General features: G+C 34.6%; 2 protein-coding genes across 2 annotated transcripts; one reads left to right on the top strand and one right to left on the bottom strand.

The window, feature by feature from the left end:
• Window positions 1-317: 317 nt before the first annotated feature.
• LOC125827306 (uncharacterized) lies at window positions 318-2,598 on the bottom strand. Its single transcript, XM_049506617.1, has 2 exons — window positions 1,700-2,598; window positions 318-1,443 (listed from the first exon to the last, which is right to left on the bottom strand). The coding sequence occupies exons 1-2, from the start codon at window positions 2,596-2,598 to the stop codon at window positions 318-320; spliced, it is 2,025 nt and encodes a 674-aa protein (XP_049362574.1).
• A 7,991-nt stretch (window positions 2,599-10,589) lies between these two features.
• On the top strand, window positions 10,590-12,309 carry LOC125827333 (U-box domain-containing protein 12-like). The gene is made up of 2 exons (XM_049506638.1): window positions 10,590-11,276; window positions 11,365-12,309. The coding sequence occupies exons 1-2, from the start codon at window positions 10,726-10,728 to the stop codon at window positions 12,260-12,262; spliced, it is 1,449 nt and encodes a 482-aa protein (XP_049362595.1). The 5' UTR covers window positions 10,590-10,725; the 3' UTR covers window positions 12,263-12,309.
• Window positions 12,310-16,251: the final 3,942 nt, after the last annotated feature.

Below are 16,251 nucleotides of genomic sequence, written 5' to 3'. Positions count from 1 at the left end.
AGAACCTTATGTGCTTTTAGAATAAACCTAGACATGTGACTCTACTTTGGAAAGGTAACTTTTTTTTTGGTAAGTAAACATTTTATTTACCAAGTAAACGTTACAAATCAAAAAGTAGCCGGTATGGACATAAGCTCCATCCTTGCTAAACAAAGTTCTCACATCTGCTAACTATCTCTATGGGTAAAAATTTAAAGTGCTTAATCTAGTAGCTATTCTTGGATACCTAATGCCTCTTCCATGTATCTCCTAAATTATATGCCTGATCAAGTAGCTTACTAACTGCTGCTTGTGTTGAAAAATTCTGGTATTGCGCTCTAGCCATAAATGATAAATTGTGTTTGCATTGCCATTCTATACACAAGGGACTTGCTGCTTCTCCCTTTCATGTAGTGCACTGCCCAATTTATCTCACTGGTCCAGTTCATTGCATTTCTTGTTATTCCCTGCCAATGTAGTATACTCTTCCACACCTCTGTTGCATATGCACATAGAAAAAATATGTGATCATGATCTTCATCTACTGATTGGCATAGGGGACAGGTTAGTACTTGAATGATTCCCCACTTTGCCAATCTATCTTTGGTTGCAAGTCTTCTTTTCACTGCCAAATACATGATGAACAACCACTTAGGGGCACCAAAATTTGTCCACATTAGTGATCTCCATTCTACCTTCTCCTTTATACCTCTCATCTGCCAATACACTTTACTTATGTTGTACTGTTTCATATTGTTCATATCCTCCTCAGTAAATCCTACCTCTTGTAAATATTTTGCAGCCTTTAATATCTTCTGTACCACCCAAGAAGCTTGTTGAGCTTGGATATTCCATATACCTTTTTTCCCATAGTAACTATGTATCCATATAACCCATAGTTTATCCTTTTTCTTGCATAAATTCCACAATAACTTGCCAACTGCTGCTTTATTCCATGTATATATATCAAGGAAATTCAATCCTCCACTTGCTTTTGGCCAACACATCTTGTCCCATGCCACTAATGCTTTCTTTGAAGTCTCAATGCTTCCTGTCCATAAAAATTTTCTGCATATATTTTCCACTGTTTGTATCACTTTCTTTGGAAGAGCAAATATCTGAGCCCAAAACATTTGTATTGCATACAACACACTTTTGATAAGTTGAGCTCGACCTGCATATGATAGAAACTTTGTTGTCCAACTTGTAATCCTGCTTAACATCCTGTCCAGAAAAGGTTTACGTTGTACAATGGAAATCCTTTTAGTACTTAAGGGCACTCCAAGGTACCTAAAAGGTAGTTCACCTTTCACATATTGTAGCTCCTGCAGAATCTCCTCTTGTTGTTGTTTATTAACTCCTCCAAAATAGACACTACCCTTTTCTTCATTTGCAACCAGACCTGAAGCTTTAGAGAACATCATAAAACAATTTCTAATACATTTCACTGATTTGATATCACCTCTACAAAACATTAGCAGATCATCAGCAAAGCTCAACTGCACTATGTTCTATTTTTTTGCATCTAGGATGATATTGGAAATCAGGATTTTGCTGCAAGTTCTTTAAAATTCTAGTCAAGTAATCCATGGCTAGCACAAATAGGTAAGGAGACATTGGATCTCCTTGTCTCACTCCCCTCTTGGCCTTAAAAAGAGTTGTGCTTTGTCCATTTATCTGGATAGAATAAGTGACTGTAGTAACACATTGCATGATCTACTGAATGACTTTGGCTGGCATTTGAAGCTCCTCCAGAATCTGTTCCAAGAATGACCATTCCAAGGAATCATATGCTTTCCTCATATCTACTTTCACCATACATCTCCTTGAAATTCCTTGTCTACCATACCCTTTAATCAATTCATGACTCAATATCACATTATCATTCAAAGCCCTCCCTGGTACAAAAGCTGACTGGTTTGGATCCACTAGTGTTTCCATAACAGGTTTTAACCTTGCAGTGATGACTTTAGCTATGATTTTGTATAATGTTGAGCAACATGATATAGGCCTATATTCACTAATTCTGGTTGGATTCTGCACCTTAGGAATGAAAGTTATATTTGTACAATTGATTGCCTGGTACATTTCCCCTGTATTAAAGAATTCTAGGATAGCATTAATTACCTCCTCTCCTACCACTGGCCAAGCTTTCTTGAAAAAAACAGCATTGAGTCCATCCTTCCCTAGTGCTTTTAGATCATTAATTCCCTGCAAAGCAGATTCCACCTCCTCTTTTGTAACTGGAGCTTCTAACTTCAATTGTTGTTCTCTATTCAACTTCCCATCTTCCTTCATTATTTGCTTATCCACACTAGGCAACCTATATGCATTCTGACCAAGCAGTTCCTGATAAAATGTAATAGCGTCCGTTTCAATTTCTTCTTGAGAATACACATTGATACCTGCAGCAGTTGTAAGATTAGTTATAGTATTTTGTGCCAGCCTATTCTTCATGTAAGCAAAGAAATAACTTGTGTTTGCATCTCCTAGATTTAACCATTGCACCCTTGACTTTTGTCTCACGGCACTCTCCTCAATTAGACTCCATTTCTCTAGTTGTTGTTTCAGTGCCTTCTCTTGGTCCTTTTTATCGTTCACTTGCCTGTAATCTATCATGTCATGTTGCATTTGATGTAGATGTGTTCTAATGGTCTAAATCATGTGCCTAACTCCCCTGAATTCAGTATTATTCAACTCTTTAATAGCTCTGATGACTCTTTTGAGTTTCTTCCAGACAACTTTCATGCTTCCATTTGTCTCTCCTTGCCATGCTTGCTTTACTATTGGTAGGAACCTGGTATGATCTGCAATGCAGTTAAAGAATCTAAAAGCTCTATACTTTTTTTGGCTCCTCTTTTCTAGTGCAATCTTCAAAGGAGAATGATCAGATATCCCTAGTCTGAGTATATGCACCTCCATAATTGGCATTTGTATCATCCATTCAGCATTCACTAAAGCCCTGTCTATCCTGCTGCAAGTATGCCCATTCGTCCAGGTGTATATGCCCCCAACTGTTTTCATCTCCTGCAAACTAGTGTCTATTATGAAATCATTGAAGTCTTTAACCTCTATATCTTGTACTTGACTACCTTGCGGTCTATCTTCAACTTGTAACACTGCATTATAATCCCCCATGCACAGCAAGGGTCCTTGAGCTGTGGCAATCAATCTCCTAAGGTCCTCCCACATTATCAGTCTATCTTTAATTGTATGTAGCCCATACACTGCCACAAACATAAATTCCAAACCACTTCATTTAATCCTTATGTTTGTTTGTATGTATTGATCAGACTTACTTCCCACTACACAATCCACATACTTAGAATCCCATAGCATCCAAATTCTACCCTTAGGAGTAAATGCATAATTTTCCTCATACCTCCACCCTGGAGCAATTTTCTGAATTATTTTATTAGCTAACCCTTCCTTTATTTTATGCTCTAGTACGGCTATAATACTAACATTATTTTCCCTCAAAAACAGTCTTATTTCCTTCTGTTTGTGAGGTTTATTTAGTCCTCTAATGTTCCAAGTGACTAGCTGCATATGCAGTCAAATCTAGTGTGTTCCTGTTATCTTCTTCACCCTGCTTGTGCTTAAGTTGACACTCCACCTGCCTTGAACCTCCTTGTTCATACACCTGTATAGTGCCAAACCTATTCTACATCATCATCTGCACATCTGGTGATTTGTTTGGACTTCTTCCTACTGCCTTTACTGGTGTTTGTTTCCATATTTCTTCTCTAGGTGCCACTACTTGTTCCTTGACTTCTGGTACCTTACCCTCCTTTGTTTTATTAGTATCCACTTTAGGTTGCCATTTAGTTACTTTCCTTTGCACTTTCACCCCTTCTTTCTCATTGCATTTATGCCCCACTTGCATGCATTTAGCACAATATTTTGGTACCCATTCATATTGTACAGCTTGTTCAAAACACCTTCCACTTGGATCTTCAACTTTCAGCTTTCTAGGTAATTCCCTGGCCACATCAATTTCAATAAGCACTCTAGCAAATGATATTCTATCAACCTTAGTAGTGCATTCATCTGCATATAATGGCTCCCCTAGTTCACTACTAATTCTGCTCAAGGAATCCATACTCCAGCAACCTAAACATGGGGATGTTCATAAAGATCTTAAGGTGCTTAAGAATCTCATCAGAGGTTCATTTAAATTTACGACCATTTAGGTTATTATAGACTTAAAGCTATTGACTCGACTTCAATTACAAATTAATCATTTAGGAACTCAAAAAGAGACTGACATGTCTGACTTGATCTACTATAAACGACTCCAAGTTGGTCATAGTATTAGCCTATTTAGAAACAATGTTGTTTGACAAGTATATAACCAAATGAATAGGGTACAAGATTTAGTATGAACGTAATTTTCAAATAACATTTTTCGTAATAGCTTCTGATGAGAAAGAATGATTTAACAATCCCCTTAGATACAACATAGTAATCCTCTAGCCTTACACTCATACTATTAGGACAAAAGCTCACTAATAAATCTAGGGAATACGAAATTCTAACAGAAAATAATTCTAACAGAAAATAATTCTAACCAACAAACATACTTCACATTACTGCAAGTACGATAATGATATGTTAAAGTCAAGAAATAATATTAGATGTTCGATGTTCCAATATAACGTCAAAATAATTTTCGCCAGTAAAACTCCTTTGTATGTGATTATGCAACATCTCTCAAAATTTTGCTATTTTTTTTAGAGTAGAAGAGAGTGTTGGAGCTTATATTTATAGAGATCACTTATAACTATGAAATCTATTGGTTACTGCATATATATATATATATATATATATATATATATATATAACTTTGTTGTTAATATGGAGGTGAGGGGAGGTGGACACCATTTGTTGTTAATATGGAAGACTGTCACTTATCATTTCCCTTTAATAATAAATATAACTTTTTACATATATTATAATTTTAAAAAATTATTTGGAATAATTCTACCTTATATAATAACAATCTTTCCATCATAATAAGATCTACTTTCTCCGTTAAAATATAAATAACTTATAAGAATCTTATAAAATGAATACATGTGAAAATATACTGTAACAAAAATTTTCATACATACTTAAAGACAATTTTGGGAGTCAATAAAAATATGTTTTATCAAATTTTAATTTAAACTCAATGTTTCCAAAAACAAGTCGTATTATAATAAACCTCTCACTTTTAAGGTTGTAAGCCTTAAATGTGGTACAAAGGACAATCGGGGTGTTACACATGTATTGACTGATTTAGACTAGATTAATCATTGCCTATTTTATTGAAATTCCATCGTAATGCATACAACCCTAATTGTCTCCATCTTGGTGAGAAATCTTTTGAGTTGACTTCTAGCAATTAATATTTTTCATTGTGTAATTGTAGTGTTTTCCAAATACCCCCATTTTTATATATACTTTTGAAACAACATTGTGCTAGATAGAATTGAATTAACGAATCAATGGAAATGTAATCCTCTCTGTTGGTCCTAGTAGTTAGACCTTGACCTCATATGTTGGGTACTATTTTTGCACACGATCGCCTATGCCTTAATTGTGAGGCATAGTTGAGTGTTATCAATCTAGCGGGGGGGTTTTCTGTAACTATTTTGTATAGTTTAAGAAGATATTATATTTTGTGTGTATCTATTTCATAACGATAAGGATCAAATATACTTCTGTAGTATTCGAAATAGCTTAAATATATCTCTTATTATATGTTCGGTTATAATATATCCCTAATGTTATATTTTTGTTCAAATATACCCTTCCCATTAAACTTTAGTCCAATTTTTTCCTTAATCTTAACGAAAAGACATGTGGCAAGCTCAGAATCAAATGACTTATCCCAAAATTTTAAATACTCAATTCTTTTAGAAATTCATCCCCAACTCATTCTGTACGCTTTGAATTCTTTTATTTTCAACTTCTTCTTCTTGAAAAAAAGGCAAATAATTTGTCATACGCGATAGTTGGGATCATTTCTCTTTTATTTTAGATTGAGGTATTTTTAATAAATGTATAATAAGTTTTTAACTATGATTAATATTTCTTTAAAGGGAGTATTAATAAAATACACTACTAAAATCTCTTTTACAAATTTTTGATGCACCAAAAAATGAGTTGCACCCCACGTTCATTAATTTCCTTGTAGTATAGTAAGAAGATATCAGTGATATGACTAATTTTATATTATAGAAATAAATTTGAAGAATCGTCTTCTTTAATTTGTGCTGGAAAAGGGTAGCACAACAATGTTGAGTGAATCGTGATACACATATTTCATCATTTCTATATATAAAAAAATAATTATGAAAGAGAAGATGATATTTTTAAAACAACTAAAAAGCGGAGGGAATGGGTTTGCGATGAGTAAATGAGTGGATCTCTAAGAAAATTGGGAGTGAATCACTTGATTCTGAGCTTGCCGTGTGTCTTTCCATCAAGATTAAGGATAGATTTGTGCCAAAGTATTATGGGAGGAGTATAGTTGTATTAAAAGTATAATGAGAGGAGTATATATATTTGGATCTAAAGTATAATGACAGTTATATTTAAATTATTTTCGATAGTACAAGAGTATATTTGACCCTTCTCTGATTTCCTAATAATAAATATTATCTTAATTTCTATTATTCAATTTTTAACTAACTTGTGTGACATCCCAAATTAATAGTATAAGAAAATATATTCACATATTCGAAATAACTAAGTAATAATTATATAGCAAGTTCATTTGGATATTAACAAATTCATTGAGCAAGCTTATAGTTATATTGTTTAAAACAACTAACTAATAATTATCGAGTTAAATATCAACATAAAATAGGATAGACGAATAAATTCTTTAACACACTTAAACCTAACCTTTAAAGAATAATATAGAGTTTATAAGCTAACCTACCAAAAACATCTAAGGACCCGTTTGGGCATGCGATATGAAATCATGATTTTAAATCAGAATGATTTGAAGTTGAAGTTGATGTTTTGTGTAACACCCCGTATCCGAAAACAAACTAACCAGTAGATTTCCAAAAGTTGTAGGTGCAACCCATGGACTGTAGGTGGGGTCCGTGGATGGCCACCTGTAGCCTTCGCAGAAAAAAAATCATAAATTGGTCTAAGGGTCGACCCACGGCGGTCGGACCCACGAACTGTAGGTCAGACCACGGTCCGTGGTCCAGGACCGTAGGTCGTACCCCCGATTTCAACTCCCAGAACCTCGTCGACGGTTGATCAGCACGAACCGTGGGTCAGTTCCGTCGGTGGCCCCGACAACTTTTAAGTCAGGGGTCTTTGGTCTTTTTCCTATGCTTTGGACCCCTAAACTACGTCGTTTAACCCCTAAACTACGTAATTTTGGTCAATTTTAGCCTAGTAACTTAGTTAGAACCTAACCTAATCAATCATTCACCAAAAAATCATCGATCTTAGAGCAAAACAAGAGGAAGAAATCGAACAACCCTAGTTCAAGAACGCAACAAGGTTCCGTTAGTTTCAGCCCCGAAATCAGAAGATTTCTCCGTAAAATTCGTCACCAGGTATGTGGAATTTCACTAGTGGGTTCCTTTCATCCATTAGATCCCTAGAATTCAGTCAGATTCTTGATTCCCTCCATATCATCTAGACCTAGGGTTTCTAGAATTTCAGCAGATTATTATGAATTAGTTAACTTAATGTCCAAATCAGATGATCATGTAGTAGTATCGTTTTTGCCCAGATTCATGCATAAATTTAGAACCCTAAGTTATGTAGTTCTTTTATTTCACGAATTACATTAACTAGGATATATAAACAAATATACATGCCTCAGTCTTCGAATATTTCATTATCAGATATACATGTTGCATTTCAAATTTTGCATGTCAGATTATTGAGCTATCTAGTTTACTTCAATATGTTATAAATTTCACATATTCAGTTGGGAGTAGGCTTTATACCGAGTTGGACTGGGGTCAGTCACCCTCAAGTCTCAGAACTACGTGCCCCCATTGGTTATAAGTCCCCTTTATGGGCATCAGATTAGTGATCACGCCATTCATGCCTCTATACCTCTGGCAGAGTATATTGGGTCCTCTAGATGGGGTGTATACACCTGACTCCACATTTAGCTCTTGTGGTTTTGTGTCGGTTATTAGTAGCTCCCACGGTCAGATTCTAGTGCATTGACCAAATTATCAGTTACAGTTCAGTATTTAGTTTCAACATGTTATAAACTTGGTCATTGCATTCAGTTAGTTCATGTTCAGTATTTTCAGTATAGTTTCATGCTTATCTCATGTTCAGATTATATTATTGCTCAGTTATATGCTTTGTTCAGTTATGTATTTCATTCAGCTTTATTCTATCTGACATGCTCAGTACCTTTCAAGTATTGATGCATACTCTGCACTACATCTTCTCGTGATGTAGGTTCAGGTCCTCAGCATTCAGATCACGCATAGATCGGTCCCTGATCTTTAGTTTAGCAACATCAGTGGTGAGTCCTCATTCTTCGAGGACGGTTGACATGTTTATTTTCTACTTTCAATCTTTAGTTTCTGTTTTGCTAGATTTAGCTGAGCATGTCCCAGCATTTCTAGTCAGTTAGAGCCTTTATTTCAGACATATATAGTTAGTTTCAGTTTTAGCTTTAGAGTTTGATATTTCAGTTGTCATTGAACTCATAGTTCTTTTATTCATATAGTAATGGGTATTCCCCACCATTTTAGTTTACCTTATGTTTAAGCTTCTGCACAATATTTTTATTTCAGTAAATCTTTAAGTATGCTTATGATATGCCAGTAGGGTTAGCTTGGGGTCACTTGTGATCCTAGGTCCCGTGTCCGCGTCCTGGGATAGCTTTGGGGCGTGATATTTTGTTTGGACATGCATTAAAATTTCTAAGTTGTTTTTTTTTCATTAACATGAAAACTGCATAAGTTGTTAAAACTATTAATATTTTTCCTATTCGTATACAATCTTACTAGATGAGCAAATCACAGTTCATAAACAAAATATCAGAGTATCCTAAAGTGCCACATTGATAAATCACATATCTTCATATTTCTTGTATAAATAAATGTCTTTAGTGCAAACTTCTAAATACACATAATTTTATAAAGATCTATTAGTCAATAATTGTAGTAACTAGTTATTCTTTAATATAATCATTTCACATGGTACAAACAATATTTTCACACCGAACACAAGTTATTTTTTGCACAATATAAAATGAGAGATCCTTTTTGGTAAGATATAACTTTTGAGTCAATTTCATAATTAATTGTTATTTAAAATAATGATTTAGAATCTCAAATTAAATTTTTGTTATAGAAAATTTAAGATTTGAAATCATGAAAATCATAATCTCAAATTGCATGTCTAAATATTCATTTGAAATCAAAATTTAAAATTATGACTTTATATTGCATGTTCAAATACAAATTAAGTGTTAGAATCCCCTAGTTTATATTCCTCATATAACGTACTAATCTAGTACACTATATAACCTTTGATGACCATAAAATTCACTGGAACCTAGCGAACTAAGTTCTTTTATATGTTAATTTTTTTGTTCAGAAAACATTCTTTAATTATATCCAAATGTAAACTACATCATTGAAAATATATATATATTTTTTGATATAAAACATCCTTCAAGTATTTGAAGTTAACAATTTACATCCTTCTGTTAGATATTGTCAAAAAACTAAGAGATTCTACAAAGTATGAGCATTCACGTAACTATCAACAAAAGTTTTTCTGCATAATTTTATTACCTGCTATAAAAAGTTTGTGAAGAAAAATATTAAAAATATTGGACACAATTGCTTATTGACACAAAAATGTTAGGAAGGTGTGATATACATGATTTACTCTTTTTCTCATTTACCAACATAAATAAGTTGGAGCTTATCTTCACCTTTTTCAAAGCCAACTGTATTTAGTTCAATAATTTTTTGGGGCAATCTGATATTGAAGCGATCAATATTCTGATTATATTTCGCATTGGAGTTGCATTCTCTATTATTAGTAGAGGAACTCTCCAACAAACACCCCATCTAGTAGACTCAATTGAGAAGAAACATATTTCGTCTGTTAATCTTTTTTAATATTAAATCACATGTGAAATAAATGACAAATAATTAGCAACTTTAATTTTTTTAAATAATGCTAAACTCAATTGCCGAAAAAGTTTATAATGATAGTTTTAACGTATCTCAAAATAATAAATACAAAGGGAAGACTTGATTTTTGTGAGATCTGTTAGTATTTTAATAAACTCAAGCAGAAGGATGAAAATTGTTTAATTTTTAAATATTGGAAATATGTTTTCTACTGAGAATAATATTATTTAAGAATGCAATCTTACATTTTTAGGTGATATTTGGTTAAACTTTGCGAAATGACATTTTTAGGCGGGCCTCTTTGTTTCCGGCATTATTATTATTATTACTTTCCTCCACACTGTCACTATCCCTGTCCCCCTTTCTCCCCCCTTTGATTTTTAATAATGATTGAATATATATAAACATAAATAGTACTATTAATTAGTAGTCTCCCTAGCACAAGAGCTCTCCACTCCTTGAGCATACCCAACTTCCAACACCAAAACTAGTGCTCAACAGCTCACTCTTCTACTGCTGCTTCGAAGTTTGTTTAGTCGGAGAAAATAGATACACGCGCCTCCATCCTCTCTGTAATGCAGCATTGCCGTCTGGCCGGATATTAAACACAATGGGTAAGTGTCATCGCCGGAACGATGTCGCATCCGTCGTCCTCGACCCTCCTGTTTCCACTACCGGACCTGATCACTTCAAGCTCTGGTCTACTTTTTCTCGCGCATCCTTCCGCCGCATGATCCTCGACGCCGTCCGATGTGGCGGCAGAAGTCACAAGCCTTCTTCCAAGTCTCCTCCCGATCAGCCGCCCAGACCTGTTGGTTCCATTGATGTAAGATCTGAATGTGAACACAAGAAACCTGCCGGATCCGACAGGTTGTCGGAGCTCTTGAGGCTGTCCGAGTCGTCTGAGAACGAGGAGGATGTACGGCAAAAGGTGCAAATGTTGGAGGAGTTGAAGAGAGTAGTCAAGCGCTTACAGAGTAGCAATGTTTTGGAAGGAGCGAAGGAGGTCCGGCAACTTACCAAAGAGGTTTCCGACGCCAGAACCACCCTAGCTTTGCTCGGAGCGATTCCACCACTTATGGCGCTGCTTGATTCAGAAGATTCCATTTCTCAGATCGCTGCTCTCTATGCTCTGCTTAACCTTGCAATTGGCAATGATGCGTAAGTTTGTTTATTTATTTTCGTTTAGTTGCCTTATTCTAGCCTAGTAGGATCTGAGTAGATAATAATTTTTGCAATCCTTCTGTAGAAATAAAGCAGCCATCGTTAAGGCAGGGGCTATTCATAAGATGCTCAAGCTGGTTAATGAATTCCCAAATTCAGAAGTCGCTGAAGCTGTAGTTGCTAATTTTCTTGGGTTGAGTGCTTTGGACTCCAATAAACCCATAATTGGTTCATCTGGAGCAATTCCATTCCTGGTGAAGAATTTGGACAACACAAACAGTTGTCAAGCTCGACAAGATTCGTTGAGAGCGCTTTACAACCTTAGCATCTCGCCTTTGAATGTTATCCCCATACTTGAGAGTGATCTAATAGCCTTTATCATGAACAAACTGGGAGATATGGATGTAAGCGAGAGATTTCTGTCCATTCTTTGCAATTTAGTATCAGTAGCAGAGGCCCGAAAGGCAATCAGTAGTGTACCAGATGCATTCCCCATGTTGGTTGATGTTGTGAGTTGGACAGATGCACCAGGTTGCCAAGAGAAAGCATCCTATATTTTGATGGTGATGGCTCACAAGTCGTATGGAGATAGACAGGCAATGATTGAGGCTGGAGTTGCTTCAGCCCTGCTTGAATTGACCCTTCTAGGAAGCACATTGGCTCAGAAGCGGGCATCGAGAATCTTGGAATGCTTGAGGGTGGACAAAGGAAAGCAAGTTTCTGATAATTATGGTGGTATGAGCACCACGATATCTGCTCCACAAGATTGTACAACATATTGTTCGAGTGTTGAATTGAAAGATGGGATGGAGGATGATATGATGAGTGAAGAGAAAAAAGCAGTGAAGCAATTAGTCCAGCAGAGCCTGCAGAATAACATGAAGAGGATAGTGAAAAGGGCTAACCTACCCCATGAATTTGTTCCTTCTGATCATTTGAAGACCTTCACATCAAGCTCAACTTCTAAGAGCGTGCCATTTTGAGATGACGGAGTATTTGGTAGCTTGAGATTTTCTATTTAAGGTATGGTTTTGTCTCGTCTATTGTAGTTTCTGGATAACTATAGTATAGTGTAAATTTTAATATTAGTTCCTTCTTTCGAGTTCATGGATATCTACTACTGTTAGAGAGTTTGTATTCGTACTAGATTTAGTTGATGTAGACCTTGCATCGCATGATAATAAAAATATTGTTGATCTGGATGCCAAATATTCAACGCTTATGTCCTTGCACTCTGTGTGATGAGTTGAAACAATTCATAAACAGAAGTAAAGCTGTGAAATGAGATATTTTGGATGAGATCTTGCTTCAATAACAATTGGTTGATTCTTATAAATGCTTTGCATTGGAATTGAATGCGATGTGCCCTGTACTGACACCATCTGTAGGTGTTATTGATAACTTTAATGGAGCTCGAAATCTGAGATCTACCATCTCCAAATTTGACCTCACAAACACTGTCGGTGTCAATGAATGAGTTACTCATGTATCAATTACTTCTCTCCAACTGCTATTTCCTTGCTTCGTTATCTCAAATCACTGGACCCCTTACAAACTACTCTTGAGCAACAAAGAAAAATAAAATACTAATTGTATTCATCTTTGTTGTTTGCTTGATTTTGGTGGAAAAAAAAAGTGTCATACATAGGTCTTGGACATCTTTTTTTAATTTACACAACGATGCCATATCTTACGTTAAAAATAACTAACAAATTATTCGTCTCCAAAATTAAATGCCTACTCGCTAACTTATACTACTTGTGTCATAAAAAATAGAGTAAATATTAAGAATAACAAAGATAAAAATCATATTAGTGCTCTATAGCTATTGTTTTGCTATTTGCGCTCCATAGTCAAATTATGTTTGCTATGGAACATCTGATTTGTATAAATCGTGGATTCGTCTATGCCTATGAAAATTGCGTTTGTATATGTAAATGTTCTCTGTGTTAGGTTAGAGTGGCAAGCGAGATTGGGAGAGAGAGAGGAGAAAGGCGAGCGGGAGAGGGCTGAGAGTGGAGAGAGGTGAATTATACATGTATATTAGTTAGATAATTGTATATATGTAACTGCTATGTATATGTATCAATGATTGTGTTTGTATATCTGTATAAAATTTGAATTCATATACAATTGAATCGAGTTAAAACATTTGTATTTGTATATCAAATCTCTCTCTCGCTTTATACAAACACAAATTATGCATTGTAGGATTTGTGTTGGTATAATTACAAATGTAAAATGACGGAGAGATATGTATATGCATTTGTATATACAATCTCTCTCGTTTTATACAAACACAAAACACAAATTATACATTTATGTTTGTATTAAGTGAGAGAGACTCAAAAAGAGGAGAGTGATGGGCGAGATTCCAGAGAGATGGGAGAGAGAGGAATGGCAAGAAGTTTGGTGCGAATTGGAATAAATGAAACTGTAGCTATAACATTTATTTTGAATTTTTAGTTTGCTATAACATACAATTTTCTATAAAAAATAACTGACGACACAAATGTGTTTGGTAGGACAGAGATTAATTTTTGAAAAAATATTTTTTTTTAAAAAATAAATAAAATTGGGGGTAAGGAAAGGGCTGATGGAGTTGCAGGGTGGAGGATTACAAAATGGAGAATTGAATTCTCATCAGCAAGATAAAAATTCAAATAACTAACGAATTAAGCTATTAAGATTCCTTTACGGGTGTGTGGTTATAATAATATTATACTAAAAGCGAGAATTTCCTATCTTCAAAGTTAAATTACAATTTTGCTTCTGCTATAAATCAAAATATTATAAAACATCTAATTAATTAAATATTAATTACTAATAACCTCCTATTAAATATTTAATTACAAATATACAAAATATGATGGTCATCGAATAAGATTTTCTTTTCTGTACTTTTTTGTTTGAATTTTTCTATTTGATCTAGTAAGGGAAAAGGTAGACCGCTTACCATAAAGAGAAGATTGTTTTATCTTCTCACTAGTAAAATAATAATTTATCCTCACTTCTTTGTTTATTTTTTTTATATTCACAATTTAAGACTTTTTAGTGATCATTTTCAAGTCATTTTAATGAATCATTATATTCAACCCACGTTTGAATTACTTTCATCTTTCAAATATTATTACAAAGATATCATTTATCGACAATTCATTGTTATTTAATTGATTGTTTATTTGTTTGCAGTAAGTGTTTATTTTTTTTTAATAATTGGTATTGCTTCAAAGAAAAAAGAAAACGTGCAGAGGAAAGACCAAAAGTTTCTTGTATCCCTAATAATTGTGGACTGTCACGACCCAATACGAGTCATGAGTGGCACTCACACTTAACCTCCTAGGTGGGCGAACCAATGAATCCAAATCCCAATATATATTACTTGTTAAACTTACGAAATACAAATCATAATGCGGAAACTCAAAACTTATTAAAGTAACCAATCAAAATAACCTCTAAAGTCTATTACACATTATCCCCAAAACCTGAAAGTCATCACATCAAGGACATCTAATCTTCAAATACTAAGTCTAAGAGTATTAAAGACACCAAAATAAATGAATAAAATAGTTTATGTCCGAAAACTAAGGACACCATGCCATGACCAAGAGAATCCAACACGAGCTAGAATGAATAGCTCACCCTGGAACCTGATGTGCTGGAGACTGGTTAGAGCTAAGGGCGAGTCAAAGTCACTGATACACTCGCTACACTCCACAAAAAGAAAACAAAGAAAAACATAAGTAGGGCTCAGTACAGGGCAACATTTACTGAGTAGATATCATCGGCCAACCCAAAATAGAAACTAATATGTAATGAATAATAATATAAAATCAACTATGACACTTAGCAGATGGCAAGCAACAAACACATGAACCAGTGTCAACAACACTAAAGTAAGTACGTAATCAATCAACAATATCAAGATCACACAGGACTCATGCCTCCAAACCAAACTAATTTGGAAATTGAGTTCTTTGAGATTGAGTACATTAAGTTAATTCAATATCTTTTTCCTTTAATGTTACCGTGTCGGAACGTGACACTCCGATCCAATAATATCGTGTCGGAACGTGACACTCCGATCCAATAATACCGTGTCGGAACGTGACACTCCAATCCAATAATACCGTGTCGAAACGTGACACTTCGATCCAATTATACCTTGTCGGAACGTGACACTCCGATCCAATTATACCGTGTCGGAACGTGACACTCCGATCCAATAATATCATTAATTTATTTCATCAAGCCTTCTTTATTCAAGGCATCACTTCGATAAAGAGGGTTTCAGATTATAAATTTCACGGTCTCAGGATTTTAGACCAATCACAAACCATACAATCAAACCACACAATCAAGTACATAGAGAACTTCACAATATCACTCAATACATATCAGTCACTATTAAGAGTCTAACTATCGCAATAGAATAAACCATAACCTACCTCCACCGAAGAATCGAAGTCAAGCAAGCTACTTCTCTAATGCTTTTCCTTTCCTCAATGCCTTCGAACTTTTCCAATCTATCAATTATATATACATAATTTGTAAGTTAATGAGTCTATAGACACCCATCTTACTATATGTCTAGCCTAAACCCGAAAATTCACCCAATTCTATAATCAATTTTTCCTAATGTTCAAGCCTAAGGATAAACCTTAATTTCTCCCAATAACATAACCTTAATGATATTCAAATAATATAATACACTCTATATTTAGTTATCTATCTCAATAAGTTACAACCTAGATTATAATGTGATAACATATAAATAGAATCGCGAACATCAACGGTCACTGCGTTAATATCAGTAACTAGGATACATGATTTATATCCTGAATTGAATTTGGCATATTCTATAATAATCAAATCTTTAGGTTATCATTATCTCATCATTGCCAATCATCATGGCAATTATTACCCACCACTATTTGTCTCCCCCAAATCTTAAAACTAACATTCTAACCAA

This window comes from Solanum verrucosum, unplaced genomic scaffold (assembly GCF_900185275.1).
Source record: "Solanum verrucosum unplaced genomic scaffold, falcon-dt-bn FXZP01000106.1, whole genome shotgun sequence".
Taxonomy (NCBI): Eukaryota; Viridiplantae; Streptophyta; class Magnoliopsida; order Solanales; family Solanaceae; genus Solanum; species Solanum verrucosum.
Note: the sequence above shows the minus strand (reverse complement) of the source record. Positions and strands in the feature narration are given on the sequence as shown.

Coding starts and splice junctions, on each gene's coding strand:
- LOC125827306 (XM_049506617.1), bottom strand. CDS start 2,598: ATGATAGATTACAGGCAAGTGAACGATAAAAAGGACCAAGAGAAGGCA. Junction 1,444..1,699: donor ATGCCAGCCAAAGTCATTCA/GTAGATCATGCA, acceptor AATGTTTTGTAG/AGGTGATATCAAATCAGTGA.
- LOC125827333 (XM_049506638.1), top strand. CDS start 10,726: ATGGGTAAGTGTCATCGCCGGAACGATGTCGCATCCGTCGTCCTCGAC. Junction 11,277..11,364: donor CTTGCAATTGGCAATGATGC/GTAAGTTTGTTT, acceptor ATCCTTCTGTAG/AAATAAAGCAGCCATCGTTA.